Source organism: Cheilinus undulatus, linkage group 23, assembly GCF_018320785.1.
Source record: "Cheilinus undulatus linkage group 23, ASM1832078v1, whole genome shotgun sequence".
Lineage (NCBI taxonomy): Eukaryota > Metazoa > Chordata > Actinopteri > Labriformes > Labridae > Cheilinus > Cheilinus undulatus.
Window position 1 is genome coordinate 17881087 of NC_054887.1, and position 20182 is coordinate 17901268.

Consider the following 20182-nt stretch of genomic DNA (forward strand, 5'->3'; position numbering starts at 1 on the left):
TGCCTTTTTTAATTGGGCTAAATAAAAGAGGCTTTGGCTCTTCTTCTCGTGCCATTCACATACCAGGGTCACAATGGCATTTGTGCCTTTTTTGCTACTTTTTTCATGTGTTTTGCTACCTGTGTGTGGTTTTGTTTTGCCTGCAATTGAAAGGCCCTCACACTGTTTGCTGTGAGCAAGGCCTCCCATGGGGGGGGGGGAGCTTTCTACGGCCTAGCCAAATGGGGGGGCCAGAAAAGGGGAGGAAAATCATGGTCCATTGCAAAATAAATCTGACAAACACATTTCATATTTAACCTGAATAAATGATCTTATCAAAGCAACAAAAAAAGAATTCACAATATAAACCCATTTGCTTGAAACAGAATTACCTTTTTATTTGTTGGCTGTTTGGGTGGGTATGCTGAACTAAACCATTTGGAAAGATGGAATGTTGGACTGCGTTAGCCATGATGTACACAAACGTCAGGATTCCAGAAAGTGAAGTAGAGGGAATTGTTACAACTTTAAGAGGAAATGAATAATTGCAAACTGGCAAAAATGGGTTGAAAAGTTGCAAAGATTGGCTGAGAAAAATGGTGAAATACTGGTAAAAATGGGATAAAAGTATCAAAATTCAGTTTAAAGTGACAAAAGTGGGAGGTAAAAAAGATGAAAGAGGTCCAAAGTGGCAAAAATGGGCAGTAAAAATGGCGAAACTGGTTCACTGGTGGCAAAAAATTGGTCCAAGTGTGGCAAAATTGGGATAAAGCCACAAATCTGGGTCAAAAAAGAAAAAAACGTGGCAGAAATTGGTGAAAGTGGTAAAAATAAAAGGTGGCAAAAATGGTGTACAATCGGCAAAAATTTGTTAAAAGTAGCAAAAGAAAGGCTAATCGTGGCAAAAATGGGAGTTAAAATGGTAAAAAAGTTTTAAAGAATGGCAAATTTGGGCTATATATGTTAAAAATTGGCAGACATAAGTGTTGAAAATCGGTTTGAAAGTAGCAAAAATTTGTTAAAAGTGGAAAATCTGGATAAAGAAGAAAATCTGGATTAAGAAAGGAATAAAGGTGCCAAAAATTGGCAGTAAAAATGGTGAAAAGCAGTTAAAAAGTGGCAGCAATGGGTGTAAAGTAGAAAGAACTTTGGCTGGTTGGAAACAGTGATAAAAAGAGGTTAAAAAGTGGCACAAATAAATAATGAACATCAGAACGCAATAATAGCTTGACTCTCCTTTCAGCTCCAAAATGAAGTAACTGTTAGCCAGGACGCTAACACCAATGCTACTGATCCAACACACACGCATTGATATCAATAAATCACACCAGGATAGGCCCGATTCTCTGGGTTTTTCAGGGGCCCAGCCAATTCTGTGGGCGGGCTTGGCTGTGAGTCTTCATCCACTGTCACTTTTATAAGAAATCTGTCTTCCTCAGTGTGTCATTTTTATTTCTTATGCTGTGTTGAGAGCTTTTGATAAAGGTTTTGACACCTTTCTTATCCTGAAATGGAAGTCGGTGTGATATCTGGAAGTAATTCAAGAGCTGGACAGTTGGTAACTCGACCATCTCCGTCACTGCAATGGCTAATTAAAGATTATAGTGACAGCCCCATTTAATGCTCGAGATTTTTCCTATAAAAGAGCAGATGCGGAGGTGTACATCTCCCTGTGAGTGTGGGCATGTTCGTTCACACACATGTGCTCCCTTTAAGTGCCATGACACCCTCCGTGCCAGGTGTGTTATCAGAGAGTGACACACTCTGCTGGCATCGCTTGATGAGAGGGAGAGTGAGAGAGCTCAATATTGCTACAGCACATTAAACACGTCTCACACACACACCTTGGCTGCAGCAGCCACATGCGGGACACCGTAGGGGAGCACATTTTATAGACGCATCTGCTCTCCGCAACCACTGAAGCACGTGTTAATGTGCGCCAGGGTTCCAACTGGAGGAAGACATTAGCGTTAAGCATGTGTGGTTTTTGTATGTTCTGGGAAAGAGCGGGGAAGGAAGGAGCCAAGCAGAAATGTAATCGACACATACACACGCACTCTCATATTTTTTAAAATATGGATGCCAGATATGATTGAAGAGCTTTCCATTTACCCATATCTTTTTTCAAATACAATCAAATACTTTGAAGTGGCCTTATTAGCCAACAAATGTCGCCATGTAGTGGACGGAGGAAAACACCAGTTTCAGAGGTCTTGGGTTAAGATTGAATAAAAATGTGATGCAACAAGGAGATGAAGACATCCTTCAAAATAAAAGTCCACCATAGACGTTTTGCCTCATATTCGCATATATCTGCAACCCACTGGGTCTGCTGTAATCAGCTGTGAATCCCACTCTTAAACTGTGGTAACTACTACTGGTTAAAAATGTTAAATCTGACAAGTTAATCAGCTCTAGCTCATTTCAGTTTCTTATGATGTGTTCAAGTTCAGCTCAGTGAAATGAAAACCAGGTGAGCGTAAGTAGAAAGTCGTTATGTGTTCAAATGTAACATCAAGAAAAGGACAGTTCAGCATTTGGTGAGAAACTTGGGCCAAGCGGTTAAATACCCTCATAGCGGCTAAGTCTAAACTTGAAGCCACTGAGGGCTACATAGACGGACTAATTTACTTATTGACGCGCTCACCGTGGCACTGATCCTGAGCTTCTTGTGAGATCAGACAGTCCAATATTCTCTTTCTTTACAGAAGATTTATTTGTAATCCAACAATGGTTTTCAATGCTTTTCACATGCAGGGTTCCAACAAATCCATAAACTCCCATTCAAGATTCACACTTACCACTCAGTGTTTCCCGGCATGGCTGTCAGAAAACTGTATGAGCTCCTCCGTCTAGCAACACCTGACACCTCCATGAAGGTTCCTACCTAAAAGTGATCTACTTGTACCCAGCAGTGATACCTTCTGAAGAGATCTGTGCATTACACCTTATGGCCTCCTAGTATGGCTCCTACAACCCCACCGGTTAGTAGTCGGCACGGGATTAGCTTGAATGTAGCTGCAGAAAAGTGGCAATTTAATCAGGTCTGGACTGCTTGGCTTCATGCTTCAGCCAAATCAGTAGTGCTAGCCTGTCTAGCTAAGGTTAGCACTGAAGCTGCACATGTCTGTTACTTTTATTTTATTTTATTTTGTCTTGTCGCTCCAATTGGCCGTGGATGTGACAGACAGAACATTCCTCCAAGGGCAAACAGTCCTGCCTCTACGAAATGCTTTGTATGGGAAGTTTTTGGGTGAATGTGAAATATATCCATGCAAGGGATATATCAAAATGTATGACTGAAAAAGAAGACAGAACAAAAATAGCACATTTTGCAAGCTGTTACTCCATGGTAATGTATACATTCTTGCCAATTTTCCAGAGATCTCGAGGAATTACCTCATAATCATGAGAAAAACTGAGGTGTTACTGCATGAAAAGGAGATATATAAGTTGAAAAAAATGAGAAAATGTTTAAATTAGGGATGGGCGTTTGGAAGAAACCTGCCAACTCGAGCATCTATAATGTTAACGATCAATTAATTGATTTATTGTTATGTATGTATAAAAACATACATACATGGGCATATATATATATATATATATATATATATATATATATATATATATATACTTCCCGATATAACAAAAACAGGTAACTAATAAGTGTGTTTCTTAATGATTTATTTATTTTCACCCTTTGAAAGCCTAGGGCTCTCTAACATAAACAAAGCATGGTCTATTGTTTTACCTATTGTGGGGATGCACAAAAAAATATGCAAGCATCTCAAAAACTATTCAAACCCCAAAACAACCACAACAAACAATAACCTTAGTTGGCTGCCATTTCTTTCTCAAAATAAAGTTAGAAGGAATCCAAAATCAACACCCCATCATATAACAGAGAGCGGGCCTCATTTAAACAAAAAAACCCAACAACAAACAAAAACAAAACCCACTCACAATGTCATGACCGTAGATATTGATGTGCAGTGCAGAGTAAGACGTGTTTAGTCTCTTTATTAAATGCCATCATCAGACTGACTAAATTCCACGTGATCGACCAAATTCTTAATAACCAATTAATCGATCATTGATTAATAGTCCCCATTCCTAGTTTAAATTAAGGCATTATGGCAAAAAAAATGTATGGATGCATGCCCATGAAGGACTTCAGTACTTTACAGACTTTTTGCCACCATTTTTTTCTAAAACACATTGTGACCCATTGTAAAACAGCTGCCAGACCCACTTTTGGGTCCCAACCCACCAGTTGAAGACCACTACTTAAGACACTGTTTGAAATAGAAGTTTTCAAGCTCTCAATAATGAAAAATACTTTTTACTTACTTTATGTTTTATGTTTTGTTTTTTTTTTACTTTACTGTGCCAAAAATAAACCAAACGTGACTTCAAGACAGAGGCAGGATTTCTCTGTAGTACTGCTCTTTTCAGCTAATATGTACTGTATGTGTAAGTCAGGCAAATTTTTCTGGCTGCTGCTTTTTCGGTCCGCTCTTTTACTTATATTGAATAATTTACTTGGACATTTATTTCTGTCAATGTATTATTATTATTTACTGCTTTAGATACGATGCACTGTGCAGCATCTGTATTTATTAACCTTTCTCATTGATTTTGTTGTTCAAATTTGGCTCTCATGCCAAAGAGATAAAGTGCCATACATTTATCACTGTATCACTGCATTTAAATAAGCATGTAAGTACTAGAACATTACATTCATATTATTTTTTTACCCTTTGCTATATATATGATAGGTCTATCTTTGCTGCTCTTTTGCAGCATAAAGGGAATATTTATGGTTAGATTTCCATAGCATTAACATTTGTATTAGACCTTTATTATTGAATACATCTTTGTTATGTGAATTCTTTGACCCTTTGTCAGTGATATCTCACCACTAGAAATGAACAAAGTGACTTTGGGAAACACTGCATCAGAGTCAAGGTGAATATTGTACCTTTAATAAGCATAAAACATGCAATGTGGGCTTAGGTTAATAAGTTTCATTGATGCGGGTGCTGATTTTCCTATCACAAGGCAGCAGCAGCACCCAGTGCAGCACTTTATATATATATCATGTGCATATATTACATAATAATGATATGATTATAAGCCCGACACCGGTTATATATTGTCCACTAGGAGAGTGAGATAAGGACAGTATATAGTTCAGAGGGAAAGGTTAACGTTCATTCATGCAGCCGTGTAATAACACTGCTTTAGCTGATAGGAGGAGCGGCGACAAATGGTTGCTTCTATATGCTCCCAGCTTATTTTTGATGTCTTTAAACCTTCATTTGTTGCTGCTATTGTTACTCCAATGTATCCCTCCTCTGTTTTTAATGTACTTCTGGTACGGAAACATACATGCCGCTAGCTCTAGCAGCGTGATGCTATCTGTCCAGCTTTGGGGCTGCCACTGATTGATTCATTTAATTAGAGTTAGATCCAGGGAGAAAGAGAGAGAGAGATGGGAATAGAATAGAGGAAGAAAGTAGGATAGGGGGTGTATGGTCACTCTGCTGGATAGCTGAGGAGATTGGCTCCATTAATCTTAGCACAACCCCCCCTTATGTCCACCTTACACGCTCACTTTGTGCCACACTAACATGCAAGCATACACACAAGGAGACAATAGTTTATATTCTGCTTGCACAACACCATAATTGCATCGGTTGCTTCTTTTGCACTAAGTACAAGTCTGCAGCATCCCTAAACAATAGCTGCTAACTAGTCCTTTGTACCTGTGTCTGTGTGCTTAAATTGGCCCTGCATTTGTGACTCACACATGTATTTTGCAGAAGAGCCAAATAAAGACTGATTTCATCCTCTTCGCTGTCAGCTGCCAGAATGCTCCGTGCACTGCGGATATATTCTGCTGCCAGTGGCCTGCTAATGATGTTGACCTTTTAAATTTTCATATGCACATGTTGCTTTGAGAGAGGAGAGGAAGCGGGCAGACACACATGTTAATTGCACACAGGCACATATGCACATCCACCTCCAGAAACTGTAATGACACTGACCTTTTTATTTGTGATGATGTGTGGAGGCAGTGTTTATTTGTAAGGGGGCTGATCGCCTCCAGTTGATTAGCTTGCCCCCCTCACATCGCTCTCACATACACACCGTAGATTAGAACTTCTCTTTATTAAGGAGCCTCTCAGCAACCTGCTCCCATCAGCAATCACGACACAATACACCTGTTAGCTGCTGAAGCCATGCGCCGTGATTGGGACACAAGTGGAAGTGGGAGGAAGAGGGGAAGAAAGAGGGTATTAGGATGGCTTTGTATGCACACATGCACTCACACTGACTCACACCACCACAGGGAGACACACACCAGGAAGTAAACACAAGGACACTCTCAGGTTTTATTAGGAAAACAAAATCCCAGGGTAGCTAGATACAATTTTAATTCAGCCAAAATAAGCCAGCCATAACAAAATATAAACACTCTTAGGTGTAGTCCAAAGAGTTCTTGGATCCAACTACCATTCTTTCTATCTTTAAATAGACTGAGCCCATGGTCAGCAATTTCATAACTGTTTAGAGCTATCATGGAAAGAGGCACCTCAAAAACACTCTCAGAAAATTTGGCAGCTCTCCAAATGAGATCCTGCAACACACAAAGAGACAAAGTCTTAATCACTGTGAAACTTCACTTGTTGAAGGTTATGTCTTTGTTACCAGCTTGGCTTCACTTGAACTACGACAGTGTGCAGTATTTCAAACTGGTTGGATTCACTCCATGCATTGCTTAGTCTGTTGGCTACTTTATCCCTTATTTAGTCAGGACCACTTTGTCAAGAAATAGTTTTGTGGTTTATAAATTCTCTTTATTAGCAGTTATTAATGTGCTCTCATTGCTATTTTTTATTTGGTACTGTGGCTGTTCTGGGATCCCTCTGCTCCTCCACAAGTCTATGAGGAAAGCATCAAGCAGGAGCAGCACACATTCCTGCTTCTCCTGTGCCTACAAGCAAAGTCAGAGGCAGGGAGAGAAGCAGCAAAAACCCAGAGCAAAGCAGACATCAGTGACAAAAAATGACATTGATTAGGTCAAATAAAGCATAGAGGAGGAGCTGGGGTGGAGGAGGGTATGTAGAGGGAGCAGCAAAGCATAGCCAGGCTAGAGCAGTTTAAATATGGCAGGATGAGTGTGATTAGCCAATGGTGTGCTTAGAGCGAATCAGCTGGCTGTCAGCTGACGAAGACTTGGTGAGATCAGCTGATCTTAATTATGGTGGTGCTCGACTCCATGTCCTGTCTGAACTAACACTATACACTTGATTTATGGTTGTAGAAATCCGCTATTAATTTTGATTTTTACACATATGCATCTCAGAATATTAGAATATCATAAAAAGTTCCATTCCATTTTTTCCTGAAATAGTTCAAGACTTTTTCAGTTTAAGTGTTGATGATAACAGCTCAGGGTCGCGCCATGGTGCAGTTCAAAACATCTGGGCCTAATGTGAAAGCACCCTTAAAGGAGCAATGCTCACTAAACCACTAGAGGCTAATGCCACTGCTACTGCTACATACCTCATATGACTTCACTTCAAAATACTGAAATGTCACTTTTAAACAACCTTTTTCATGAAATTCAAATTTTTTGCCATTATAATTTACAAAGATTTTGAGAAATTTTGCTTGAGGGGAGTAGCTGCCAAAGGCTAAAGTGCACAAGGGTATGACTAAGTCTGGGAGCCCGTGTCTTGTTAGATTTCAAATGTTTTTGAATACAAATCCATGCATTTACATTCTGTTTAGATTGTTGCATGGTAATTAAACAGGTATATAGTACATCAGAGTCTACACTCTCTTTTACTACGTGCTAAAACAATTAAAAACAAACCTTTTTCTCTTTAAATCAACTCTAAACCTGATTAATTCAGAGTGTTTTGCTCAACTCAAAGCCTTCTCTTCTGACTCTTTTCTCAGCGCTCACGGTGTAACAATCTTCACCACCCACCTTCTCCCGGTTATCTCACACAGAACACATATACTCCTGAGGCTCGCGTCCAGCTGCCCAGGGCCTACAACCTACCTTGAAAATGTTTCTTTCTCACAAAAAAGACAGAGCGGAGCTTTGTTCATGCTGTTTATATATTCATATTAACATAATAGATATATATTTAACACAATATTCACGCCTTTTTGTTTGTGTAGTGCCAGAGAGAGCATTTAAATTAGCCCAGCATACCAACCATAGCCCAGGGTAGAACAAGTCCACACCATGCAGCGCTGCAACTGACAGACTCTCTGTGTGTAACAAGACATAATCTTTGCCTTTGGATTTAGCAAGTTAGAGAGAGAGAAGTTGAAATGTCAGCTCCACCACAAACATGCCCTTTGGTTGGAAGGAGAGGAGGTTTTGGCTGTGGGCGCCTGATAAAAGTTGCAGGAGGAAATTTTTCAGAAGCAAGTTAGTGCTCTGAATTTGCAAATAGTAATCTTTTTTGGCTCTGAGCACACACATTGTTTGATTGTGTGTCTGCATACAGCGCGTATATATTTATTTGTGAGCGGCAATACAATAACTCCATATGGAACTAATGGGGCACAAGGCGGACATACACCCCACACAGAGCGCATTATAATTTCTCTTTCACTCTCACATCCTGACTCTCATTCTCTCACTGAAGCCAGTTATGATCTAACTGCAGCTCTTGTATTCTAAATTTATAATAATATATGATAATAGTGATATAAACTGGTAAACACATTCCTCTCATGTCAACCAAAAGGCAACAAAACAAAGCTGCATATAAAAATTCAACGGAAGCATTAGAGAAATAGACTTAGTTGCTACAACAACAACAAATGGCAAACTCTGAACTCTCAAGTGATCCATAGGATTAGCATATGCAGAAGCTCCACATCTCACTCTGCGTTTGTTTTTTATTTTCTGCGTGGGTGTGAACAGGGTGGGTATTATGTGGAAGCCCATCTGTAATCAGCCAAGTGTGATATTGCTCCTCATCTCTCAATTAGAACACTTGCTATCCCTGCATTAAGCTTTGCATTAGGAGCCATGATGATGGTGGAGGTGAAAGAGAAGACGTGTTCTCATAATGACTCAATTTAATCCACCCAGAAGCTATGTTTACATCTATTTACCTCATAGTAGCATTCTCTACTGTGAACATCAAAGCCAGAGCCACTATGGCTCTTATTATCTCACTTCTATCAGTCCAAAATAGTCCTTTTAATGATCACTAGCTGCAGTGACCCCTTAGATTTGAGTAGCATGATGCAGATTTGACCAAAAATTAGGTTGAAATGCAGGCTGTTATGCAAACATGTGCTATAAAATCCACTGCTTTCCATCAATGGTCTGTTCTTCTGAATATGAAGAAGTTAGTGCACACACTTTGCTAAAGTGTGGGGTCTAAAGAGTATAAAACACATGCTTTCCAACTGGATACAGTCAAATCTTGAGTTAAAATGAAAGTAAATTTATTTCTTAGCCTATTATTTTTTTTACCAATTGGTAAATATTGTATACTGAAAAATATCTGATACTATAACTCTTTGTCATCCAGAGGTTATAGTTTGCTCAGCTGTTAGCATGAGATTACTATTAACTAGTCAAAGCACCCTCTGCTGGACCTGCTTGCAAAAACCCTTCATCTCTAAACTGGGAGCAGTAAAAGACCTTCTGCTGAAAAAGTTTTGGACGAGGAAATATTTACATTGACTGACACCATCAACTATTTACAAGGGTTGAATGTCACCAATTTACAATATGGCTACAAATATAATACTTTTTAAAATTAAATTGCTAACCTTCCTCATCTCAGTCATTTACTTATTTACATCAATAGGATGATGCAAAGGTCCTAAGAAGCGGGGATGTGCATTTAAAGTGAATTTTTTTTTCAGGAAGTCACTGGTGAACAATAAAAAAGAAACAGAATATTGCCAATGACTCATTTATAGAAGTTTAACTTCATACTTTTACTTAAAGGTGTAGTTTGATAAATTTTCACCCTAAATGTCTACATTAATTGAAAATGGTGTTCCAGTGTCATACTTATTGTCGAGTGTTCACATTACCTCATATATTTCCCATAGTGTTCATAGCAACATCATTTCTTTATTTTCATAGCTATAACAGTCGGTATCTTGTTATTGTGGCTGCCATGACAAACAAGATACAACAAAGTGTCTTGTTTGTCATGGCGGCCACAATAACAAGATACTTTTATCTCTGTCAGTGAGGTGCTGGATATTATTTTACAGACTCTTATTCTAAAACCAGGAGCACACTGTGTGACTTTTAGCAGATTCAGACATGAATTTAAGTAAAACGATTCACTTGGAAGATGTGGCGACTTTCACTCGGATCATATGTTGTTTAACGTGCAGTGTACAGGGAGATACGACGGCCGATGCTATTTTGTGTGGCTAACAATGTTGATAGTAACTAGCTCTCTGCTTGGCAACCTACATACCAGAACCATTTTTAAAAATGTTATAGTTTTGTAGTTATGTTTTATATCCACGTGCATAGGAGCACATTCCTCTGTTATTTCTGTGATATACCTTCAACACATATATTGGTTAGGCTTTTTAAATAAAGAAGAATCCATTTAACATGAAAGGTGCAGACATGGATATGGACATGATATACTTTGAATAGTCCAAAATTATAATGGTCAGGCTTTTAAATCGATAAAGAACCATCCATCATGTGGACATAGATACTAATATATTTGTGATACAACTACATCAGCCCAAATATCGCTCAACCAAATCTCTATCAGTCAGACTCTTAAATAAACAATGAACCATCCATCATGGTGAGATTACTGAATGAAATCCCATGAGTGTAAGGAGACATGGTCTATTTGTGACATTATACACACTTAAACAAACTTGAATACAAACCCTCACACATACAAAGATGCATGTGCTGAGGTTGAGCGGTCACAAGCATAAGGGCCATCCGGTGTGTGTCGAGGGAGTGCTGGAAGTGTGACGTTGATGAATGATCTGTCAAGACGATGTCCCACTCATGCCCAGCTCCCCCTTTCTACCTTGTAGAGGGACAGCCTGGGTGTGTGTGGGTGGAAAAGGGGGGGGGCAGGGGTTATCTTTGCATGCTTTTTTCCGTGGGCGTGAACACAAACTGCTCCGTATGTTTCATTCTGGCTACCCTCGGTCGCACATGTGAATGGCATTGGTGTTACAAGCATTACACGAGTCAGCAGTTTGGGGTCCCGGTGTGAGTGAAATGGCAAAGAGCACAGGGTTAAACACTCTGACCCCTGTACAACCTTCAGGGAGACCCCGTTTTTCAAGTGGGGAAATCCGTGAACCGTTTCTGATTCAAACCTGAGGCCCTCAAGTCCCGGATCCACTTCAGCATAACCCAAAAACAAACACAAAAAAGTGAAAATAAGCTAAGTAAATAAAGAGCATTTCCATTTCCAGACTTCTTTTTATTCCCCAGGATGGTTTAGCATTTAGCTAACACAGAGAAGTTAAGCGATTACTTCCCTCCACTCTGACCGTTTTAATGTCTCTCTCTGTGTTTTGCTTTTTACTCACTCAACCAAAGAAAATAACTACTTTTAGCACCAGCTCTGGGTGGTTTCTGCAGTGATGGCCGAGCATTAACAGCTTTTTCTCTCCCCCCACTGAGGCGCCTCTCTTGAGTGCTAGCTCTGCCTTGTTGCTATCATTAAACCACTACGGCTGCGGCCTTCATTTCGCTCTTAACGACAGCCGTTTACTCCCGCGAATCCTGAGATCCATTTGTGCAATCAGGCTCAGTTTCAAGAGTAATGCAACACTGTGAAGCAAAATTACAAGAGAAATATGGGTGTTTTTCACATGATGGCGCTGCATTTTGACCTTTTAAGCTTTGAAACATTAGAAAGTGAGAGGGAGAGTGAGAATGACGTAGACAGAGTGCCTCTGAAGTGGAAGTCTCCTATATAACGGTCAAATAAGATAGAGGAGATGTAGCAATGCTCTCGTTCGCTCTCTCTCAGCCCTCCCTTTCTCAATCTGTCGCTTGATTACTTTTTAATGATTTCTGCTGCCTGAGACAAATGGCTGTGTTAAATGAGCAGAATTAGACAAGGGAGCTGAGTGCGAGAGCATTTGTTAGAGCAGGAGTAATGGATCGGGCAACCATTGTTTACTCTTCTCTGGTCATTGGCCCGGCCCTCTATCGAGCTCTATGAGCTCAGAGCTGAGGCAGCAGAGGCAGAGAGCCACTGGTATATTTCTGACTGTACTTTTTAGAAGCGTAGATAAAGACCGGAAGAGGCAGTATTATGATTTTAAAATGTACCAGATATTTCCCTTATAAATTTTAGTTTTCCTTTTTGGAAGTTTAGGGCCGGGTGATATAGACCAAAAATCATAACTTGTATCTTCAAGCTGAATGGGGATACACTAACCTGATACACCAGATAGACTGTTTCATATATCAACTGTATGGATATATTTCTAGTTTATGTGGGAAACCTCCCATACACAGCATTTGGCAATGGCAGGATTTTTCAAAAAATCCCAGGAAGGTGATTGGGCGAGCGTTCTGTCTTTCAAATTCATGACCAATCAGAGCGGCAAGACAAAATGAGGTAGTAGACATACATAGCTCCAGTACTAACCTGAGCTCTACAGGCTAGCGCTGCTGCAGTGTTTGAATGGCGGAGCTTGTTGGTGGCTCAGATTTATGCTGAAGCCTATCAGGAGACAGTTCCATGTGGCTCTTTGCTCTCAAAGTCTAATTAAACTTCTGTTTTTCTACATCTACATCCAAGCTAATCACTACCCTTGTGGCAGCCATTATACGAGTATACACCAACATACAGTACAATTCAACCCCACCCATAATGATTGCAAACTCGTGCCAGGAAAAGTGCGATAAACTCTTTCCATCATGAAAACACTTCAGTGTGGTTTCTTTGCTTTTGTTTTCTTAAAGAAAATTGGTCCAGTTCTGATAAAAGTGCCACCATACTGTAGCTACATCCGAGAAACACTATACCGGTGGCAGCAAATAAGCGGGTTAAACTGGTGGACTCACTCCACGCAAGTTCCTCTAACTTTTCCAAATGTTTCAAACTTAATGTTACACTTTAGACAGTGTGCAGGTGTTTTCTAGCCATTTATTCCAATTAGAAATGATAAATCCCCCAAAACTGGTTCTCAGGACATTAATTTTTGTTTACTTGGTATCATGGTTCTGAGCATTTGGGATACCAGCTATTTTGTTTTGGAATCAACATAAAGTTAATCCATTGAAAGGTACAGTGTGTAGAATTTGGCTGCATTTCGCCGAACAGAAACGGTGTCAATGGGATGTGTTTATATATTTATGTGAAGTATGTTAAAATAAGTGCACAATCATCCCCTTTAAACTTTCGTTTTCTTTTTACAGAATTAGAAAAAAGCTTTTTAAATTTACATTACCGCGGGTCGCCCTCACAGAGGCTGACAAAGCGAACCTCCATGTTGTCTTCGGCAATGTTTTGGGGACAGAATGATCAAAACACGATTTTGAAAGCTACCTGGAAGGCAGGTGGAGAAGAAGACTGACCTATAATCTATAAAAATAATGCTTACAAAAATGAATGAATAAACCCTCACCTCATCACTGCTGTAAATGATGTCCGGCTCACGATCCTTTTCGGTCTTCACAGGCTCTCGTCGCTTAGTGATGTGATGTTTTGGTAACAGATCGGCTCATTTTAAAATCTGAACGCTAGATGTCGCTAAAATTCCAAATTCTACACAATGCACCTTTAAGTTATACTGTCATACATAGAGCTCATTTAAAAATATATCAATATATATCTTTAAGACTCACTATATTGCCCAGCTTTAAGTAAAGTCAGATATTCATGAACAAATCTCAGGTGAGGATTTGTTTTTATGGGAGGCAGTTTGTGCATTGCCCTTAAGACTTACTTAAGTGTAGGTAAAGTTCTTATGAATGGTAATAAAAACTGACGTCTGTCCAATGACAAAAAATACACATCAGATTCAATGAAGTAATTACAACAATAGATGAGAAATAGCAGTGTTCAAACACTGCCTATAAACTCTTGAGGAAGTTTTTCAAATTTTTCTGATTTTTTCCAGATTTTTCTAACTAATCTGGAATGTTTCATGTATAATTCAGATATTTCATAGTAAGGAAATGAAAGTATAAAAACACTGTCTTTGAAATCTCTAGCATTTTTCTTAAATTATTGCTTGATTTCACAGGATAAAAGTTATAATTTGTTTAGAGTCTTTCCTATTACTTAAGATTACTTTGTGAATTCACAACTATGATCTTTTTTCTTGATATAAGCCAACAGTTTTGCATTTATAGTGGGCTACATAAAGTCCCACTAGGATTGCTTTTGTGTGCACACTAAATCAATCCACTTATAAAATCTAACTTCTACAAAGTTAAATGGGCCATAAAAATGCATACTGCTGTAATAATCTTCATTTACACTGGCTGTCAGTCAGGCTAAAATTTTCTTATGCCACCCACTGAATCCTCTGAAGTCTTTTTGGGTGCTGTCCTTCAAGGCCTTTCCTCATTCACCTTATTCTTGGGGACTTGACAGCAGATTTGATTTTGGGTGAAACCTACAGTGATATACCTAAAGTAGAGAAAATATGTTTCTTCCAGTGGCTAATGGTTGTTTTGGAAGGGATTCAGTTACTCTTTTTTAACTGTACCATATTTTCTGAGATGTCTGAATTCCGGTACCTGCTGCTGTGTTTGTGGTTGTAGGCTACTAATAACCAGATGAAGCTTAATTTGTATTTAACAGTGGTGTTGTTTTGAACATCTTGTTCTTTTTCTGACTCCATCAAGGATGTGAATTTTCATAAATTAATCCGGAATTTATGATTTACTGACCTGAAGAGGAGACCCACAAGCATTGTGGATTTTAATTAAAAAATGTTTTAAAACAGGGACTGAATTAATCAGAATCTCACAACATTCAAAGGCTAGCATGTATGATAATACTTTTCCAAGAATTTATGCTAATAGTTATGTAGATCTTTAACCAAGATTATTTCTAAATAGACAGTGGTGAGCCATATGAACTGCACACAACATGCTCTTGTTGGACTCTATTTCTGCATGAAAGAATACAGTTTAAGATGGTTTCTCACATCCTTAAAAACATTACCGTCTTTGTTGCTATGTCTATACTGAAACAGAGCTAATAGAGGTGAGTGGATAGTAGGGGAATAATCACATCGTCCCATTTGAGTTGTGACAGATCACGTTCACACATTGTAATCTCTAAATCACTCCAATAATAAGGATTAGTGTCTTGTTACTACAGGAAACTCCAGTTTGGCAGGAGGCACCAGAATTGTCTTCTGAAATTATGCTCATGGTGGGTAGCCTAAATAGTGTCATAATTTTGTTGGCTGCTACTGTGCTGTAGTTCAGCTAACCTTTTGGGAATCCGTCAAATTGTCTCTCTCTCGACACTTTTGAATTAGCCAGGAAATAAAAAGACAGTGATGACTAACAAAATATATTCTAGCTAAAACAACATCATCGCTACTAGCTATCAACAGCTAACATCAAATATGTCATGTTGCTGTTAACAAGCAGTCCTCAATGTAAGCTTGCTAACATTTTTGTAAAGTTTCTCAAATTAATGTTTAAGGTAGCCAACATCTCTGTAAGGCATTTGACATTTCTAAAAATTAGCTAACATTTTTGTTAGGTTGTTGAAATGTATGTAAACTAGCTCACATTTCTGTAAACATTTATGTCTTAGCTAGCTAACCTTTTATTGCCAGGTAATGAAGATTTATGTTTAAGATAGCTCACATTTTTGTGTGGCAGTTGAGATTTTTGTTTGAGCTAGCTAACATTTCCGTAAGGCAGTTAACAATTATGTTCAAGTAAGTTAAGATTTTTGTAAGGCATTTAACTTTCATGTTTAAGCTAGCTAACATTGCTAAGGTAGTTAGAATTTTGTAAGCTAGCTTACATTTTTGAAAGACATTAAATATTTTTATTTAAGGTAGCTAACAGCAAGATAAGATAGCAAAAATTTGTGTTCAAGCTAGCTAACATTTTTGTAAGGCAATTAACATTTTATTGTTTAAGCTAGCTTACGTTTCTGTAAGGCATGTAAACTTAATGTTTAAGGTAGCTAATAGTTTTGTTTGGCAGTTAACATTGGTGTTTTACTAACATTTTTGTAAGGTAGTTAAGGTGTATGCATGCTAGCATACATTTCGTTAACACTTCTGTTCTTGCAGGCTGGCCAACATAACTAATAGCTAGCTTACATTCACTAAGTTTTATTTATACGTATGTCTTATCATTTAGGCTTACGGTATCAAATGAGAAAGTTAACTAGGAAATGTTTTAATGTTAGAGTAAGCTAACAGCTAACAGTTGCTGCAAAGTTATCAAAAATGTTTCTTTTATCTGTTATAATTGAGTTTTACTAAGAAATTGTCTGGTCATTCTCCAGTGATTTCTTCAGCAGCTAAATGCTAGTTTTTAGACTGTTGAATCTGCAACCACAGCAGTTACAAGAGAACTGTTACAACTTGACAGCATTTAGCAAGCAAACTTAGGTTAGCGAGCTGAAATGTAAATAAACAAGTGAACATTTCAGTAAGCTTGGTTTTAAATCTTTCTTAGTCTTTAGCTATCAAATGATAATGATGTAATGAATATGTTAAGCTAACATCTTATGGTTACTAAATTTTAATCTTTTGATTGAATTTGTTACTTTTTCGTTATCTTTTCATTTGCCAAGAGTCCTTAGCAAAAGTGATAGCTATTTGTCTCTATGATTGTATGGCTTGCAACCTTGTAAACTGTATTTAATCTTCTTATCTGATTGTGACATCTAAGAAAAATGTCTGTCGTGTGAATATGATGAATTGCATTTTTGTTATTGAAGTAGTTTGTATTACCACCAGCCTTCACTCAAAGGGTAGCTGCTGCCAGAGCTGCTTGCCCCCCTGCGGCGTCTGTGTATATCTTCCCGCCCTGGCAGCCTGTCAGGGAGTCAGGCATGGACAGTAAAGGGTGCTCCCTTGGCAGAGACGAGGCCTTGGTTAGCACTCCACGGGCATGGGCACTGCTATGGATCATTACTTCCCTCAGTGGAGTGTCTGCTTTTTGTGTGTGTGTGCGCGCACATGATCACTCGCATATGACAGAATGAGCGAGGGGGGAAAGGGAAACGCAGAAAGAGCTATTAATATTAATGTCATTCTATCACATCGGGGGTCTCTCCATATTTTCTGATGATCAATTACAGCCACTACTGCCCCCTGCAGGCTTTTAAGCTGCTTTGGCTGTTCGCTACTGGCCGTGAATATTCTAGAAGTATAATGAAATGTTTTATTAACACTGAAGTAATAGTGGCAAACTTACTATTAAATCACACAGATCATCAGCTTGCACTTGTTAATATTTTGTCTTAGACTTAGGCGTGTTATTTATATTATACACAGCTACAGTATAAGAAATAGACCAGATGCCTCATTTTTTATGCCTTTATTTCACAGATAAAAAGCAAGTATTAGCCTCTGGTTTGAAGTACCTTCCACCCCTGCGGTTGTTTGCACCTTCCAGAGATCATTTCCATATTTTTCATCTTTGACAAAGCTATTAATTTTTCCATTTCATACCTAAACAATGGAACTCTGTGCAAAGTTTACATAAGAAGAGCAGCAAGATGAATATTAAGAATCTATGAATGATGAATAGAAATCACATGTTTAAGATTCTCTGTGTATCTTTCTGCAGGATTACTCTGCTTCACATGCAGCACTGCCTTTACAGCTCTTTGATTTTCAGAATAAGTGAGACAAGACTATCACAGGACTAATAGCAAGTTATCACCATTATTGGAGATGTAGCATAGATTGGTAAAGTGCCAGGAGCTGGCAAATGTGACCGCACTGACTTGTAATCTCATTTAACAGCCCTTGAATTGCTCAAAGGTGTAGCGTTTTTGAAAAGTTTGCTCTCCGTGTGCGAGTGTGTCTGAGGATATGAAGCCGCTCTGCAGTTCCCGGGCCAGCTATTAGTCACGCAGGAGTGGCTAATCTGTAATGGCTGCTGTCACAGCCCCTGCCGCCGCTCCTGGTGATGGGTGCACTGTGACAAATGCACACACACACACACGCACACACACTCTTAACTTTCAGCCACACAACACAGAAGTTCAAAACACACACAGAAATATGTGCACCCACTCTGATTCACTTGCACACAAAGAATCATCCATTCCAGCAATACAGTGTTACAGCTTCTGACAGGCTCTGCAGCACCAGTCATCAGTCCAGCCGCAGGTGACAGATAAGTGAAGTGAAGTCAGAGCCGTCCTTTAACATTTGCACAACAGCAGACTGAATCTGACTGGGCACTTGCATAAAAATCTTGTCCATATTTATATTTCTGTCTCTCCTACACTTTCCATTTTTATTGGGTCTTCCTAAAGTTTCAATTTTTGTTTTTCATAACTCTTTGTGTCCTTCCGTTTCTGTCTGCAGAGCACTGTGGTGGTGGAAAAGTCCATCCAAGATCTGATGAGCCTGATGCAGGACCTGAGTGCCTACTCCAACCAGTTTCTTGAGATGGTCTGTGACAAACTTAAAGAGTACAAGGAAATCTGCAACACAGCATACAGGTAGGAAAAAGAGGAGCTAGCTGGCACTCAACACAGGATGAAACTGAATAATTATGCAGCAATATAATGTGACTTTGATATAACAATTTTTTATAGTACGGTCAGATTTCCCTGACTGTTTGGCCCACTATCTACTACTCCATAACTCCTTTCGTGGTGCTTATAACATGAATGAGGGTAACATGAACATTCCTCAGACTTCATTGCTGAACCACTGTGTAACATTTTTAATCTCACCTTGAGTGGAAATGAAATCCTTGGGGTTTGTAAATCAGCCTTTGCAATCCTCCTAATCACAGGAGGATAGCCAAGTGTTTTAAACAAATCTAGACTAATATGAAAACATTGTTGTCTGAAGTGCTCAAAACCTTTGTCAGTAATCAGGTAAAAGACTGCCTGGCTTCCAGCATTCAGTTTACCTATCAGTCAGGCTTTAGAAAAAAAAAAAAAAAAAAAAAAATGTAGTACCACTGCTGCTATAAAATTTACAACTGATATTCTAGCAGATTCAGAAATCTGTCTCTGTTTATAGACTTCTCCAAGGCCTTTGATGCTGGAGATCACAGTATCTCATAGGACCGTCTTAAAGCTATGGGGTTTTCAGAGCATGCTGTTGGGTTGTTTGCAAACTATCTTACTGATAGAACCCAGGCTGTTCAATTAAAGGTACTACAAATCCACAAATGGGTACCTCAAGGTTCTGTTTTGGGACCACTCTTCAATTACCATTTATGTCAGTTGTCTTGGACAAATAAACCAAATGCTTCTTTTTCATTTTTATGCTGATGATATAGTTATTATTGCTGTGCACTTACGACAGCTCAGGCTTTTGCAAATCTTCAGGATCAGCTTTGTCAGCTTCAGCTTGTTCTAAACGCAGGTATAACTACAGTCATTTTCTTTACATCCTCAAGAGCAGCTAAAAGAGCTTCGTCAGAGAAGATTGTTACCGAATTCAGTCAAGAAATTTGGTTGTTGGTATCTTCTTGTACTTGATGAAAACCTGTCTTTCAAGGAGCATATTCAGTCTGTTGTTAAAATGCTCAAGGTTTTACTTTGTTTTCACTACAGAAACAAGTCCTCTCTCTCCTTCCATGTCTAAAAGAGACAAACTGAGTCTACTTTAACCTGTCTTTGATTATGATGATATGTTGTATATGAATGCCTCACTTCAGAGTCTTCATATGCTTGTCAGTTTGTGGATTTTTTACCATTGTACTTTAATTCTAAAGTCAGCTGGTCATCTTTAATAATATGTGGTCCCTGACATTCGTACATCTTGATTTATAAAACCATTCTGGGCAAAATTCAACATTATCTTTCTTCTCTTTTAATCTTGAAGGATGGATTGTACAAGCTGTGTTTGTTTGACTTTGTGCAGAGTGTATTGTGCGTTGAAACTGTGTATTGCTGCCATTCTTGGTCAGGTCTCCTTTGAAAAGAGATCTCTGATCTCAGTGGGACTAACCTGGCTAAATAAAGGTTATGTAAATAAAATTGGAATAAATTTAATTGGCCAG

The 20182-nt window shown here is 38.8% G+C and overlaps 1 protein-coding gene across 3 annotated transcripts in view; it reads left to right on the forward strand.

The window, feature by feature from the left end:
- Positions 1 to 20182, forward strand: part of exoc4 (exocyst complex component 4) — a 187452-nt gene that overhangs the window by 120235 nt on the left and 47035 nt on the right. For all 3 annotated transcript variants that reach the window (XM_041780750.1, XM_041780753.1, XM_041780754.1), the window contains exon 14: positions 18526 to 18662. In XM_041780750.1, coding sequence (XP_041636684.1) covers positions 18526 to 18662 — 137 coding nt within the window. The remainder of the gene's footprint in view (positions 1 to 18525; positions 18663 to 20182) is intronic.